The sequence below is a fragment of the Malaclemys terrapin genome, chromosome 11, assembly GCF_027887155.1.
Source record: "Malaclemys terrapin pileata isolate rMalTer1 chromosome 11, rMalTer1.hap1, whole genome shotgun sequence".
Lineage (NCBI taxonomy): Eukaryota > Metazoa > Chordata > Testudines > Emydidae > Malaclemys > Malaclemys terrapin.
The window spans coordinates 70,345,480-70,360,479 of record NC_071515.1 but is presented as its reverse complement, the minus strand read 5'-3'; the positions used below and the strand labels follow the sequence as shown (position 1 = coordinate 70,360,479).

The window sequence follows — 15,000 nt, the reverse complement described above, 5'->3', positions numbered from 1 at the left end:
GAACACAGTTGGCCTTCCTCAAATAAAAAGAGAGAATATAATTAATCTTAGAATTGCTGCTACGCTTCTCAGCTCCAGGGTGTATTTGCGTACCCTCCATGTGTTCCCTTTGGGGGTCCTAACAAGGAGCTGCATAGAGTGATCATAAAATGATGATTAAATGAAGAGTCACAACAATGATTTGAGGGCTGGAGAAAATGCCTTCTAGCGAGAGACTTAACAAGCTCAACCTGTTCAGCGTATCCAAATGAAGATGAAGAGGGGCTGGATTACAGTGTATAAACACTTTCACAGGGAGAAAACCCTGGATACGAATGGGCTCTTTCATCTAGTGAAGAAAGGCATAACAAGAATCAATGGCAAGAAGTTAAAGCTGAACAAATCTGAATTAGAAATAAGGCACAGACTTTTAACAGTGGGAAGAAACTACCAAAGGAAGTGGTGGGTTCTCCATCTCTTGATATCTTCAGACCAAGACCGGATGCCTTTCTGGAAGATATGCTTGTGTCAAACATAAGTTATTGGGCTTAATACAGGGGTAATGGGGTGAAATTCTATGGCCTGCATTACTCAGCAGGTCAGACTAGCTGATCTAATGGTCCCCTCTAGCCTTAAAATCTATGAACCCTGCCCCCATTGGAGTCAATGGGAATTTGGCCATTGACTTCAGTGGGGTCAGGATTTCATCCCTAGGGCCTGAATCAAAACCTATTGCAGATTCCCATTGACTTCAGTGGGCTTTCCATCAGGTTCCTAATTCCCCTGATTTCTACATTTTCCCCTGCACCTCGTTTGAAAGGCAACCATAGTAATTGTTTATTTGATTTATTTCTAGATTGCAGACATGGAAACAAAACCAGCCAAGGGGCTGACGGCTGTCAGGTGGGAATTGCTTTGGGGTTGTTTGTATGGTGCTGTCTAATGGGGTTTGGAGATAATGGAACTTGGATGCCCTTCTCAGCCAGAGTCTGAATCCAATCAATATTCCTGAGTGAAAGGAGGCTTCAGGTGTCAGCCGCTTTGGCTCAGTCCCTGGTGAGCTGTAAAATTCCCATCACACTTGCCAGGCAGAATCAGGTATTACTAGCAGCCACCTCCTAAGAAGTTCAGAATTGAGATGGTGAAAAAAAACAAAAACAAAACAAGAAAACAACAGCTTTCTTGTCACTTTGAAGGAGGAGGACACTTTAGCCCTCTATTGCACCTGACCTGACAGCACCAGGAGCAAGCAGGCTGGAAAACTGCACCAGTTAACTGGGCCTGTCAATGCTGCTCTGGAAAATGCCCAACCCACGATGATCATTCATCCTAACCCACCTCAGACCTGATTCTCCCCTCTCCTTCACCTTGTGCAGTAGTTGACCCTTGCGGGCCTCTGTCTACAGCTACCAAACCAGAATTCTCCTTTCCAAGTGATGGTAGGGTTTGACCTCCATGTTGCTCAGGTGTAAAGGATTATACAAGGTGTCAGGCAGCAGAGAATCAGGCCCCCCAGGGATGGATTCAGTGCCAGCACCACTGCCGGGATGGCACTGAGGTGAATGGGAGGCCGTCTGCACTTCCCCTACTCAGTTTTTCCCCCGGCACATGGTTGACCTAACTTGCACCCTTGGTGGAGTTGTACAGAAGTGCGGTGTCCCAGTTCAGGGTATTTCTTCTCAGTGGTACAACTAGGGCACCCACACTCGGCTTCCAGATCCCCAGCTGTTGCCTCTCCTGTGTGGAGACACGCCTCTCTCCCTTCTGACCGGCGTATGCCCAGGCCAGACAGTTGCCCTAGGATACCTGCTTGTTTTCTCTTCAGAGATGGATAGCAGCATAATTGCTACCGATATGTCACCACACAGCTCTTTCTAAGCCAGCCTTTGTTCCTAAGGTGAAAGCAGTCCAGAGGAAACATATTAAAAACCGTGAAAGAACCTCCACGCAGGCTAATAAGCTTCCCAGAGTTCATCCCAACTCTCATGTGGGTTCTGGCAAGTGCAGTCTTTTCATACCTCGCCCGAGGGGCATCCTTGTGGTTACAAGTTCATCAGAGCTTCAGATCAGAACAAGCACACAATCTTATGAGGCCCTAGTAGGTCAAGTCCTCCCAATCCTCTCTTAAGGACTGGGGCCCACCAAGGACCAGGGGTCCTGGTCATGTGCTGGATCAGGAAGAAGTTCTCAGTCTATCTAAACCCTGGTTGGTCTCTGGAGAATCCAGTTTGAACGAGTATGTGCATTTGTCCCCAGGGGGGGTGACATCAAAGAGTTGATAACGGAGAAAGTTCATTAGCCTCCCCTCTCCCTACTATAGCAGGTACATACAATGTCACAACAACACATACACAATGGCATTTTTAATACTGCGTACCCCAAAGGTGTTAACCCTAATTCAATAAGGTTTAACTTAAATCCATAAGATTTGTTCTGTACATTACAGGATACTGACAATCTGTCACATGCTGATCTGCCCCGGCTGCACCCCCTTTCCTCCCGCTTCCTTCCTCCCATCTCCAGAACGCCCAGCCCCAGGCCTGCCCTGGCCTGCCCCTCATGCCCAGGCTGCTACAGAAGCAGCACCAAGTACTGTAAAAGAGGGTACTGATTTCAAACTCCGCAGTGCAAGTCCCTATTGGAAGGAAGGTATGAAGAAGAACCTCTCTGCTGAAGGCATACGTTACTCATGGCCAGATAGCTTTGTGCACAGCCCCAGTAGAGTGTATCATTCATTGCCTTGTGGGTTAGCTGAATCTAGTAGCACTTTCATAATCACTGTCAGTAGTGATTGAACATCACAGGGAGACATGCTTAGTAGAGCTGATCAAGAAGTTTTTTATTTTCCTGGGGAAAATTCTGACAAAGTGAAAAAGGTTTTCAGTTTTCATTGAGTTTTTTTCTTCAAAATTTTTGAAAACATTTGGTTTTGTTGTTTTTTGGCAAATAAGACAGTTTAAGTTTTTTTTTTCCAGTTTTTGGCAACTGAAAAATTTCAACTGTTTGGGCAAACATTTTTGCTTTTACTGAGACTTTTCTCCTGACCACCTAAATTTTTTCAGTTTTTGGCAACTGAAACAACATCGTTTTTTCAATGAACAATCCGAAATATTGTGTCGAAAAAGACATTTCTATAGACACTTCCATGTAGATGAAAAAGCCATTTTTTGTTTAAAAAAAATTATAACCAGCTCCAATACTTAGGCCTGATCTGCACTTAAATGTTTTGCTGAAATAGCCATGTCTGTTAGGAGCGTGAAAAAAAAATCACACCCCTGACCAACATCAAAATGCAAGGAAAAACACTAGTGTAAACACAGTCATACTGGCAAAAAAGTCCTTTTGCTGGTATAACTTATTTCACTCGGAACTGGTATAAACTATCCCAGCAAATGCACTGCCAGTATGAACTGCATGTCGACTTGCCAGTACAGCTACGCTGGTAAACCCTTTCTAGTGCAGGTAAGGCCTAGTTTCCTTGGAAGAGGTCAAATCTCCTCTTGGAGCGTCCCTGCCGGTCAGTCCATGAAAGTGTCTCAGCAGAGATTGCCTGCAAGTTCTAACAGCCAGTTCATAGGGGAGAAAGGGAGTGCAGTGGCAGTCAACTCTGGGGGAAATAAGGGGTTAAATTATATGAGGGTGGGAACCAGTAATCATAGAATGAATAGGTGGGCAACAGCCCAGGCTTAAATGTTGGTATCTGGCAGGCCATAACAATTAAAAGGTAAAAAGTGCATTAGGAGAGATTGAGTGGCTCGTAAAATATCTGGTGCTGTATTTCTCTGGATTGATATGACACCATAATAAAATATGGCTTCCTTGCAGGTTCATTAATGCTTTGGACCAAGATGTCAACGTCACCATTGGCAGAGAGCAGATCATCAGTATTAATAAGAACTACAGTGTTTCAGATTACACAACGTTAGAGAGGGGAAAGTAAGATTCCTTAACTCGGCCTAAGCCTACATCTGAAGTTCATTCCTCCCTCTGGCTAGGTGGGGCTTCTCTCGGGCTGATACGAAGGTCCTTTAGCACCATCTCCCAGTTTGCTCACTACGTTTGTAAAAGCAGACACGTCAGCCAAGTGGAGAGCAGAACAAGAGTCTTGTCCCATTCGGATAGACTTGGAGGGAAGCAGTGTTGTTACTCCACGGGGTGTCCAGCAGATCAAGGTCCTTTTGTATGATCTGTAGTCAGATGAATTCAGCATCCGGTCAATGCCAAGACTAACTCTTTCTCCAAGGCTGTTACTGCTTGGGATAGATGATTAGGATACAGTGGGGGGTGGAGGGGGAATTCTGAAATCCATAATCTGGACTTCCATTCAGGGCCGGCTCTGGCTTTTTTGCCGCCCCAGCACAAGCTTGGTGGGCTGGTGCCTGGAGCCGGCCCTGCTTCCATTACCCAAGTAAAGATGTAGCAGTTTGACCCAGTATCTTAATTTAGCTATTGTAAGGGCCAAGTCAAGCAAACCCCTTGGAATGTGTCAAAAATACAGTGTGTGACTTTCTTCCACTTGCCCCAAATTCTTATTCCATGTTGTCTGGGAAATGTAGGGGGAGAGAATGGGCAAGGCGTCCAGAACTGGTGTGTGATTTGCTGGAGGTAGGGGAATTGTAGGGATGGTTATCTGTTAAACAGAAGGACGGGAGAGCCTTGCACATTGCCCCTGCCAGAGCGATGATAACAAGTGTGATTCTCTGTGGGGCTCAAGCTATAATCAGCACTGAGATCTTGGCACCATAGCCATTTGTATTTTGCACCAGGAAGTGCTGGAGCTTGGGTGGGAGAAGCCACGCTGGTATTTCAGCCTGTCTCTGCTGGGCTTGAGGTTTGGCAGCACTGTCTGAACTGAATACGCTGGTATTTCTAAGGTGCCCATCATTCTAACACCTGTTAGGTGCAAAAAAAGTTTGCACAACTTCCCCCTTCCTATGCACCCCTGCCCAAGAACTTTATTGCTGAGATTGAGCTGCCACTCTGGTAACTATGTCCAGCCTCTATGCATCTGAATGGAAATCTCACTTGTCCACAGCAAGAAGAACACATCTGAAGGCAAGTCCTGTTCTTCTGAAAGCAAATGGTTAACTAGATTGTGGAGGTGGAGAGCTCATTTTCTTAAGCGAGCTGAAGACTCTATGGGCCCTTCTGAAGTGTCTGGTCCACAAACCTTGAAGGAGCGGGATTTAATTTGGAAAAAAAAATAAATCTAGGAAATTAGGAGATCAGTGCCAGATGGAAGCAGAAATCATTTAAAAAATGCCAGGAATTTAATGTACCATAAGCTGAATTTACCAATACCCACAAAGTAGTCCTAAAAGGAAGGGAACTCAAAGCAATAGGAAAAACTCTAGAGCAGCCCATGGAGATTTATATGACTACAACTTTAGGCTATTCAATCCCCCTAGTCCACTTCAGGAGTATTTTTAATGGCTGTGTTCTGTGCTCTTTGTCTATGAAACTAACCAGGAAATACTGTACTTTGTCCTTGTATCAAGATACAGTGTACAATGCAAAACTGAAGCTAAGGAAGTCACCCTGGACCTAGGCCTGCTTGACTTTGGAGCATCGTACACCATTGTTATAACTAACGTAAGTTACTTTTATTTTAACATGTTGTTTCCAGGCTGCATTCAGCCCGTATCTGTCACTGCTCTTGCTCTTCCACTGGCAACTGTTAACTATTCCTTTGCCCTGGTAGGAATGGAGGAGTAGCCATTTAAAGGCATGAATTACATGTGGGTCAATGGGCGTTTAAGGAAGATTTTTGATACCCACCCATGTGAATTAATGCAGCCTGCAGCCATCCCACCACAAGCTGTCATTCTGTCAGATAAGGGGTAAGGCCTGGCCAGTACATTGGATGGGAACCCTCCCAGGAAAACCATGTGATCCATGAATTGCTCTTGGCAATTCCACTAAGCAACATTGTTTGCACTGAGTTAATACTGTACTAGGGGGCGCTGTGCTGCTGGAAACACCATCTTTTGGATGAGGCATTCTGGTCTTGTCTACATGTGGTCACTGAAATACTGTCCTAACGGAAACCCCTTGCCCGCATCACTTTGCAGAAACATTCTACCATGTCCCCAGACCTAACCTATCAATTTTTAGGCCAATACAACATGTCTTGTGGATTTTAGATGGGGTCAGGGACGGGTGCAAAACGGTGAGTAAGGTTGGAAAGACCTTTCTCTGTCCTTCCAGTCCTCAGCTGGGGTCTGTGTAGTAAATTTGGGCTGTAACCAAGAAAAGCCTTTATTCTTAGCTGGTTTAGAATAATGGAAAGGAAGTGTTCATGAATAAAACACCACTTGCTGGGGTTTGAGCACCTTCTGAGCTATGCAGACCCTTTTGACTGATTGCCCCTGCTCAGATCTTCTGTTCTGTTCTGGTTGGCAAAGGCTAAGTATATAAATGTGATCAGATCAGTTACTATTTAAGCCTTTCCAGTGCACAGCCATACAGATAAACCAAGTCTGACAGGACACACTGCTCAGCTGTCCTCTCTGTCTCTGACCACAACCTTGTGATTCGGATAGCAAAGTGCTGTTAGCTACTCCCTGGTAATAAAGTCTCCCTATTGGGTAATTAATAGGCTCTGTCCATGTCTGGAAAGCCCAATGATCTAAAGAAAAAACTGCAACCACAAAATAACTAGCCGCTGCTAGAATGGGGCGTAGAATCCTAGGGGGAATAGCCATACGCTGTCATCTTTATGAACAGGGATTTATGTAGCTAACCCATAAATGCTATCAGGAGTCACACTCACCCAGTCCTTGAGAATATAGTCTTAAGTCTGTCTCTGAACTCCAAGCATTCCAAACTTTATGCATTAATCTTTGATATGCCAAGTGCCTCCTATCTGCATTTGCCACAATAAATAACAGCATCATTTGCATGGTATCTTTTTGCTCAGATAACTTTTACAATTTTGGTTACCTTAACAACCTCACTCCGGTTCTACAAATCAGCAAATGGAACTTGGCCTATTTGTTTATCCTCTGCGAAGGGATGTTTTTCTTATCTCTGCAACTCATGTTATCAGTAGTGTGATTAAGTAAAAGTCGTTTTATAGTGTAAATAATCACGTTGGAATGAGCTGAATCAGATATATGCATAATGCTGCCCTCTACTGGATGGAATCAGGACTGCTCAGCTTCAGCTATGTATCATAGGTCCTGACAGCTAATGGTGTTTTTCGTTCATTTTAAATGGTAGAGGTCTGTGCTTTGGAGGCGCGAGAATTTGGATTCTATCCCTATTGTCAGTGCTATGCAGAAGAGTAACATCTGTGTAGTCCTAAGTGGACACAGATTCATTATGATATATTGGGCCAGATCATCAGCCGTGTAAACTGGTGCAGCTGCATTGACTTGAAGGGAGCGACACTGGTTAGCACTAGCTCAGGCCCAGCCCATTATTTTTAGGGTAGATGTTGCTCTTCCTAGACTGAGGATACTGAACTTAAATTAGCCATACTGTGCAGGGGCACCCCCCACTCCGGTGGAGAGGAGGCCCATGAGCTCTTCTGGGCTTGTTCAGCACTAATGAGGCGCACCTGTAAGGCTAGCTCTGCCTGCAGGGGGGGGGGGAGTTTAAAAAGGGAACACCTGCCACAGGAAGGGGGTGCTGAACAGTCCGAGACTACTGACCACGGAGAGAGATCAGCCAAGATGAACACAGGTGCTGGTCTCACCGTCCCTGGAACTGTGTGGACCAGCTGTAGAGCAGAATGCCCCAAGAGGAGGGGCTGGAGGTAGATTTTTAATTAAAGGCAATAGACCTGCTGAAAGCCCAAGCCCAAAGGGCTGACTTGTGAAAGACTGCCACCTGTGCCTTCCTTTCCTTTCATCTGGATTCCCATCTCATAAGGAAAAGAGAACATAAGAATGGCCCTACTGGGTCAGACCAAAGGTCTGTCTAGCCCAGTATCCTGTCCTCTGACAGTGGCCAGTGCCAGGTGCCCCAGAGGGAATGAACAGAACAGGTCATCAGCAAGTGATCCTTCCCCTGAGAAAAGGTCCTTGTTGTTGTTGTTCATTTGTTTGTTTTGCTTAGAGAACCCCTTGTATTCTATGAATGAAGGTAGAGGGGACATAAACAACTTGAAGTGGGGGTTGGTGGGGACTCAGGGGAGCCCTTAACACCCCCCCCACACACACACACACTTACTTTTATTTTTAAAATGTGCATTTGGGGGCTTTCTTATTTGGCAAAAGAGATTGCACCCCTTTGCACACAAAGACCAATTGTTTCCATGTATTCCCACAAATCTATAGCACAGAAGAACAGAAATCAACGTGGCTATTTTTTGTTTACTTCCTATTTTTGCCCTCCCTCAGTAAGGGGCCACTAACACAAAACCCATGCGCTATAAACAAAGACATTTCTTGACCTACGTTATTAAGACCACCCCTTAAAAGACTAAAAATGCAAGAGTTTCCCAAACCCTTTGCTTGTTTTTGCATTTTCCTTCCTTCCTTTTTTTTTTTTTTTTTCAGCATTTCTTTCAGCTTGGACATTGAAAATCAAGGATGTTCATTTCACTTTTGTTTCTCCCCACAGTGATTGGCCAATATTGTACCAATGCATAAAAATAACAAATTAGCCCCAAGAGTTTCAGCAGCTCTTCAAGTAGATGGGTATTGAGGGAAGCCACGGGTGGCTGGAGAGATGGCCAGTCATGACCTAACCAATTGCAGAGCCGCCCAGAGGATTCAGAGGGCCTGGGGCAAAGCAATTTTTGGGGCCCCTTCCATAAAAAAAGTTGCAATACTATAGAATACTATATTCTCGTGGGGGGCCCTGTGGGGTCCGGGGCCTGGTGCAAATTGCCCCACTTGCCCCCCTCTCTGGGCAGCCCTGACCAATTGGGACAAAGCCTGGCATTCTCACTCAAAAGGGAGTTTAGCTTGAGTAATGACCAAGTGGAGGCTTTGGAATCTGGCCCCATTGTTTGCTCCTTCCTATCAGAGTGAGGGAACGAGTAACACCTTGCAGCAGTACCAGGTTGGACAATGGATTCAGCTCATGGTTGTGCTCATGGTATACGAGGCCCTCAAGGATTGTTGTCCAAGGTACTTGAATGATCATCACTCATACGCTGTCCTTTCTGGACTGTCCACATTCATCTCTATTGCTCTATCCCCAAGCGGACAGGGATGGGGCAGGGTATGCTCAGTTCAGGGGCTCTATCTATCTAACTCTGTCCCTGACCACAGTCCTGCTGTGGCTGTCTCTTAAGGCTCTGTGCAAGGCCTTCCCATCTGACTGAGGTCATCTTTGACCTTCCTGACCTCTCCATTTTACCATCTCTTCCCCTCTGGGCAAATTTGTTTTTTTTTCTGTAGCCTGAGTGGCCATTTCTCTCCAGGCCCAGCTCAGTTCTAATTATTACTATGAATTGTACAGCACCCAGATCACCTGTGGTGGGTGCTATATAAATAAATGAACTACATGCCATGTATGGCATGTTAGCGTGGTTGAACTGTAAGATGTAAATCGCTAGGGACGCTGTCTCCATCTGGCTTTCATCAATCTCCAGTTATTTTAAGGGGTTAGTGACATTTCTTTGGGGTCTAGTGAGCACAGAAAGTCTTCTCCCCACTTTTAGCCTTCTAAAATACACTCTCTCGATTTGCCTCCCTTTAGGGTGATTAAGTGCATCTTCTGTTCTACATAATATCCTTCCTGAAAGCAGAGTTTGCTGTTGACTTTATGTCAGTGTAGCCCAGAGTTTTCTTGGCTACCACTCAAATCTTTCTCTGAATCGGAGCAGATTTTACTGCAATCTAGGAAAATAAAATAAAAGCATTGTAAATGAATTTACAATAAACCATATGGGTCCGTCTGGCAGAGGTTTAGAACAATAATCCTCTCTTGGATCTGTGCAGCGGATTGTGATTCCAGTATCTTGCACTCCTGACTTGCCCAGAATTTTGCTAGTAGAGAGGAAGAGCACAGTTCAGATCCACCTAGTGAATTCAAGGGCAGGATTTTGCTTCAATCTTTAAAGGAAAACCTGTTTTTGGTAAATTCTGCATGGAAGCCAATGTAATATAGATCTCACACTTCAACAGCTAATCAACGTGACTTTTTATTTTCCCACTTAGACTTCTGCAAACACTATTGGAGCATGGAAGACAGAAGATATCATGGCCAACGATGTCCATATTGCTTGGCAATTGCCACAGTACCTGTTAATATCAGCCGGGGAAGTGATGTTCTCCATTACGGGGCTAGCATTCTCTTATTCTCAGGTATTGTATTGGGATTGATGGCTTGTAGTTTAGAATCCATTAGTCTTGACTCTTTTTTCTTCTTCTTCTATTCCTGCCTCTGCCACTGACTTGTAACATGGCCTTGGGCATGACACTTAGTGGTAACATCGCTGTGCTTCCGTTTAAAATGGGGATAGCGATGTGTCTATCTCACAGAAGGGGTGTGAAGCTAAATTCAGTCAAGCATTGAAAGTGCCTTGACTGAAAGAAGGATGCTTTAGGAGGGCAAAATATTACTGGGTTGCAGTTATAAGAAATTGGGATTGTGAGGCAGACTTGAGGAAATGGTTAACGTAGATGGTCCAAATTCTGCTCTAAACTGTACTCAGGCAACCTCCCGTCAAGTCAGGACTGAAACAACAAGCAGAATTTCGGTCAGTCGCTTTTTAAGGGGAAGGACCCAAATGCCATAGCATCAGTTTCCCCCAAGATGATTTTCTTCTTCTCATTTCTGGTGAATATTTTATAGAGACAGCAGCCAAAATGTAACATGAATGACTCCTTTCACTGCTGGGGCAAGTCGATGCAGCTCTGCTGACTCCAATGGACACCAGCAGATAATTTGACCTGTTATCTAGAGGTCAAATGAGCCTTTGCTGCTACTCGTATGTAAGCCCATTGCATTTACAGCTGTGCACGCCCCCTGCCGTTATTGGGGTTACACAGGTGTAATGGGAGGAAAATTTGGTCTCTAAAAGCTTACTATTTAACTCATTCCTGTCTTTTCAGTTGGATTCTCACTAGAGAAATGGGGGTGGTCCTTGGATGTAGAAATAGTGGAATACTGAGGAGGAATAAGAAGATATACTTACATAGCCTCTGTGTACAGCATTGGAGTCCAGGTTTAGTGTCCCCACATTAAAAAGGATGTTGTAAATTTTAAGAGGGTTCAAGAAAGAGCTACAAGAAAATTTGCCTTGCAATGAGAGACTAAAGGAGCTCAGGGAAGCTTAGTGAAGAGAAGGCAAGAGGCGACTTGAGCATGGTCAATAGGTGCTTATATGGAGAGAAGGTATCTGCTACAAGAGGGCTAATCTAGCAGACAGAGGCATAACAAGGTCCATTCATCTGGATGTTGAAGTTAGACAAAGTTATACTGGGAATATGGTACACATTTTTAACCGTGAAGATCATTAACCATTGGGACAGTTTACGAAGGGATGTGGTAAATTCTCCACCAGTTGGGAGACTTTCAGTCATGACTGGGTCTCTTTCGGCTCTGATTCAACCGCAAGGTATTGGGCTAGAGCAGTTGAATGGATTGGGTTGAATTCTATGGCCGGCCTGTGCTATGCAGGGGGTCAGACTAGATGATCATTTCTGGCCTTAAAATGTCTGAATCTCTGGGGCTTGCAGCAGTGGGGCTAGTGGGTGCACAGGTCTGTCCCAGACATGTCTGCTTTATCCCGACACACCCCATCCTGGACCAACTCTACACACATCCTGGAAAGCCCCTGTGCTTGTGACCCGGGCACTGTGTTAGACCAGAGGTGTGCTCTGCTTGGAGGAATGGGGGACAATTAAGTGTGCAGCCCCTTGGTAACCACCTTGCACCCATGGGACTGGCAGAAAGTGGCCATAGTAGAGAAGACGATTCCTCCCACCTCAATCCTGTTTCTCTCTGTAGAGCACCCACCCCTCCACACACCTGTAACCCAGGAAATAACAGGGAAGGAAAGCAGCTGAACACGAAAACCAAGGAAAACCCACTTATCAGGCCTCTGCGTTGTTATTTTCAGGCTCCTGTCAGCATGAAATCAGTGCTCCAGGCAGGCTGGCTGCTCACCGTGGCCTTTGGAAATGTCATTGTGCTCATCGTTGCCCAAGCAGCGCCGCTGGAGCAGGTATGGCTTTGAATATATTACTGACCACGTTCGAACCGGGGTCAGGACATGGGCAGAATCCCAAGACTGTCTCTCTGCTAGCAAAGCATTTGGTAGATTTAGGGCCCGATTATTTTCTTTCCAAGCACTCAGCAGCCTCATTGGCCGCAGCGGGAGCAAGGGGTTCTCTGCACCCCCACAAATCAGGCGGTTCAAATCAGAGACGGGCTGAGGCTGCCCTGTTATTTAATTGTTCAGTAGCGGCTGGTGCTCAGATCAAGCGGTGTCGCTGGAGCAGAGGCAGCAGGGAGCATGTGCAGAATGTTGTATATACCCTGCCTCGGTGGGCCTGAGCTGCAGAAGCCTCCCAGAAGTCTGTTATCCCTGTCTTTTGCCTCGGCTGCCTGCACTCCACTGGTGGCAGCCAGGCATACTGCAGCCTCTCGGGGTGTGCAGATATCTCTAGCCCCACCAGGAGATTCTAGCGGCAGCAAAGGGTACTGCAATCTTCAGTACACCCTTCACACGACACAGCTGTGTCATTATTGGTCGGGCTGAGCCCCATTAGTCCCCAAGGGGTAGCTGTCCCTGTTGGTCTGGATCAGTCAGGGTTGGATTTGGATATGGTTTTCTGCAGACTGTCGGTATCCTGGGGGGCTTGCAGAAAAGGTTCTGGTGCAGGGCCGACGAGAGGCAGGGGAAGCCAGTACAAATTACTGGGACCCGGCGGTCCGGAAGGGGGTCTGTGGCCTGGCTTCCCCCCCGCCCCACCTCGTTGGCCCTGTTTAGCCGGTCTGCCCTTGCTGGGGGGCCTGAAAAATGTTTTTCACCAGAGCCCGAACCCGCTCTCGGCAGCCCTGGGTTGGGTTTGATTTCTAGTTAAAATTTAACACTAAATCCAAATACACGGGGAACAGAATAGATTTTTGCCTAGCCCATAAGCTGTTAGAGTGTATTCCCATTCATTGAAAAGGGTGGAAGCAGATAGGGCACACTCAGAGTAGATTCTGAGGAGAAGCCCTCATTAAACTAATTTGATCGGTCCAATTAGTTTGATCTATAATCCATCTGTTTATAATTAGCATGGTATGTGTAAGGCAGGCTTCTAAGTGGCTTACAAGAAAAGTCACTCACGACTTCCATCATGAGCACTCCTGGAAGTCAAGGTACTGCTTTTAAGGAGCCACTTTAAAATGAAGTGTGACGCCCTTCGTGTTAGGCACAGAGTCCTCAAAGTTGTTCTTTTTCTTCTCCAGTGGGCTGAGTTTGTCTTGTTCGCTTGCCTGCTCTTTGCCGTGTGCATCATTTTCTCCATCATGGGCTATTTCTACATTAGCGTGGATCCCGAAGACCTGCCAGAAAAAGAAGAGGAGAAAGAGATGCCCAGTAATGGAAACGTGATTAGCCTCGTTCCCCAGAAAACAAAGCTATAACATGACTGTAGGTTGGGCTGGTTGCTTTTTTTAAACAGAGCACATTAAGAGGAAGGAGGTTCAGGGGCAGGGACGGGGTTTTATTGCATTCTGGCCTCTCGCTCGAAATGTATCTTTCTGCTAAATTGAAAAAATATCCCCCTTTTCCCCAAACAAGGGGTCTGAAAATTTGTATAAAACTGCCCGGGAAAGCTCCCCTAGTATTAAAGGCACTATTACAAATAAATACAATATAATTTTAAATCTGCCCGCCCTTTATAGCCAGGAAATTATTTTCTGTGACTTGGCTTTAAATATATATTTAGCAGCAGAGGGAAGCATGTACACTGGACTCTGAGACAACACTGCTGATTTATGTAGGCATTTGGAAGAACAGGATGAAATTTACTGAAGAGCAATTTGGTGGAATGATTGGTAGGAGGTTTCCGTGTCATCAGTAAGGTCGGGAAGTGTTACGTATAATCATGGAAGATTTCATCATGTGACTTTTTTTCTGCAAAAACAACAAAGAGTCTGGTGGCACCTTAAAGACTAACAGATTTATTTGGGCATAAGCTTTCGTGAGTAAAAACCTCACTTCTTCGGATGCATAGAGTGAAAGCTACAGATGCAGGCATTATATACAGACACATGGAGAGCAGGGAGTTACTTCACAAGTGGCGAACCAGTGTTGACAAGGCCAATTCAATCAGGGTGGATGTAGTCCACTCCCAATAATAGATGAGGAGGTGTCAATTCCAGGAGAGGAAAAGCTGCTTCTGTAGTGAGCCAGCCACTCCCAATCCCTATTCAAGCCCAGATTAATGGTGTTGAATTTGCAAATGAATTTTAGTTCTGCTGTTTCTCTTTGAAGTCTGTTTCTGAAGTTTTTTTGTTCAATGACAGTGACTTTTAAATCTGTGATAGAATGACCAGGGAGATTGAAGTGTTCACTTACTGGCTTGTGTATGTTACCATTCCTGATGTCCGATTTGTGTCCATTTATTCTTTTGCGGAGGGACTGTCCGGTTTGGCCAATGTACATGGCAGAGGGGCATTGCTGGCACATGATGGCATATATGACATTAGTGGATGTGCAGGTGAATGAGCCCCTGATGGTGTGGCTGATGTGGTTGGGTCCTCTGATGCTGTTGCCAGAGTAGATATGGGGACAGAGTAGGCAACGAGGTTTGCTACAGGGATAGGTTCCTGGGTTGGTGTTTCTGTGGTGTGGTGTGTAGTTGCTGGTGAGTATTTGCTTCAGGTTGGGAGGTTGTCTGTAAGCAAGGACTGGCCTGCCTCCCAAGGTCTGTGAGAGTGAGGGATCATTTTCCAGGATAGGTTGTAGGTCGTGGATAATGCGCTGGAGAGGTTTTAGCTGGGGGCTGTATGTGATGGCCAGTGGTGTTCTGTTATTGTCCTTGTTGGGCCTGTCCTGTAGTAGGTGATTTCTGGGTACCCGTCTTGCTCTGTCAATCTGTTTCCTCACTTCCCCAGGTGGGT

At 45.6% G+C, this 15,000-nt stretch overlaps 1 protein-coding gene across 3 annotated transcripts in view; it reads left to right on the top strand.

Annotated features, from left to right (window-relative positions):
- SLC15A2 (solute carrier family 15 member 2) overlaps positions 1 to 13,765 on the top strand; it is a 61,742-nt gene extending 47,977 nt beyond the window's left edge. For all 3 annotated transcript variants that reach the window (XM_054044802.1, XM_054044803.1, XM_054044801.1), the window contains 6 exons: positions 836 to 882; positions 3,805 to 3,915; positions 5,478 to 5,571; positions 10,095 to 10,241; positions 12,002 to 12,106; positions 13,342 to 13,765. In XM_054044802.1, the coding sequence (XP_053900777.1) occupies positions 836 to 882; positions 3,805 to 3,915; positions 5,478 to 5,571; positions 10,095 to 10,241; positions 12,002 to 12,106; positions 13,342 to 13,518 (681 nt within the window). In that variant the 3' untranslated portion in view covers positions 13,519 to 13,765. The remainder of the gene's footprint in view (positions 1 to 835; positions 883 to 3,804; positions 3,916 to 5,477; positions 5,572 to 10,094; positions 10,242 to 12,001; positions 12,107 to 13,341) is intronic.
- Positions 13,766 to 15,000: the final 1,235 nt, after the last annotated feature.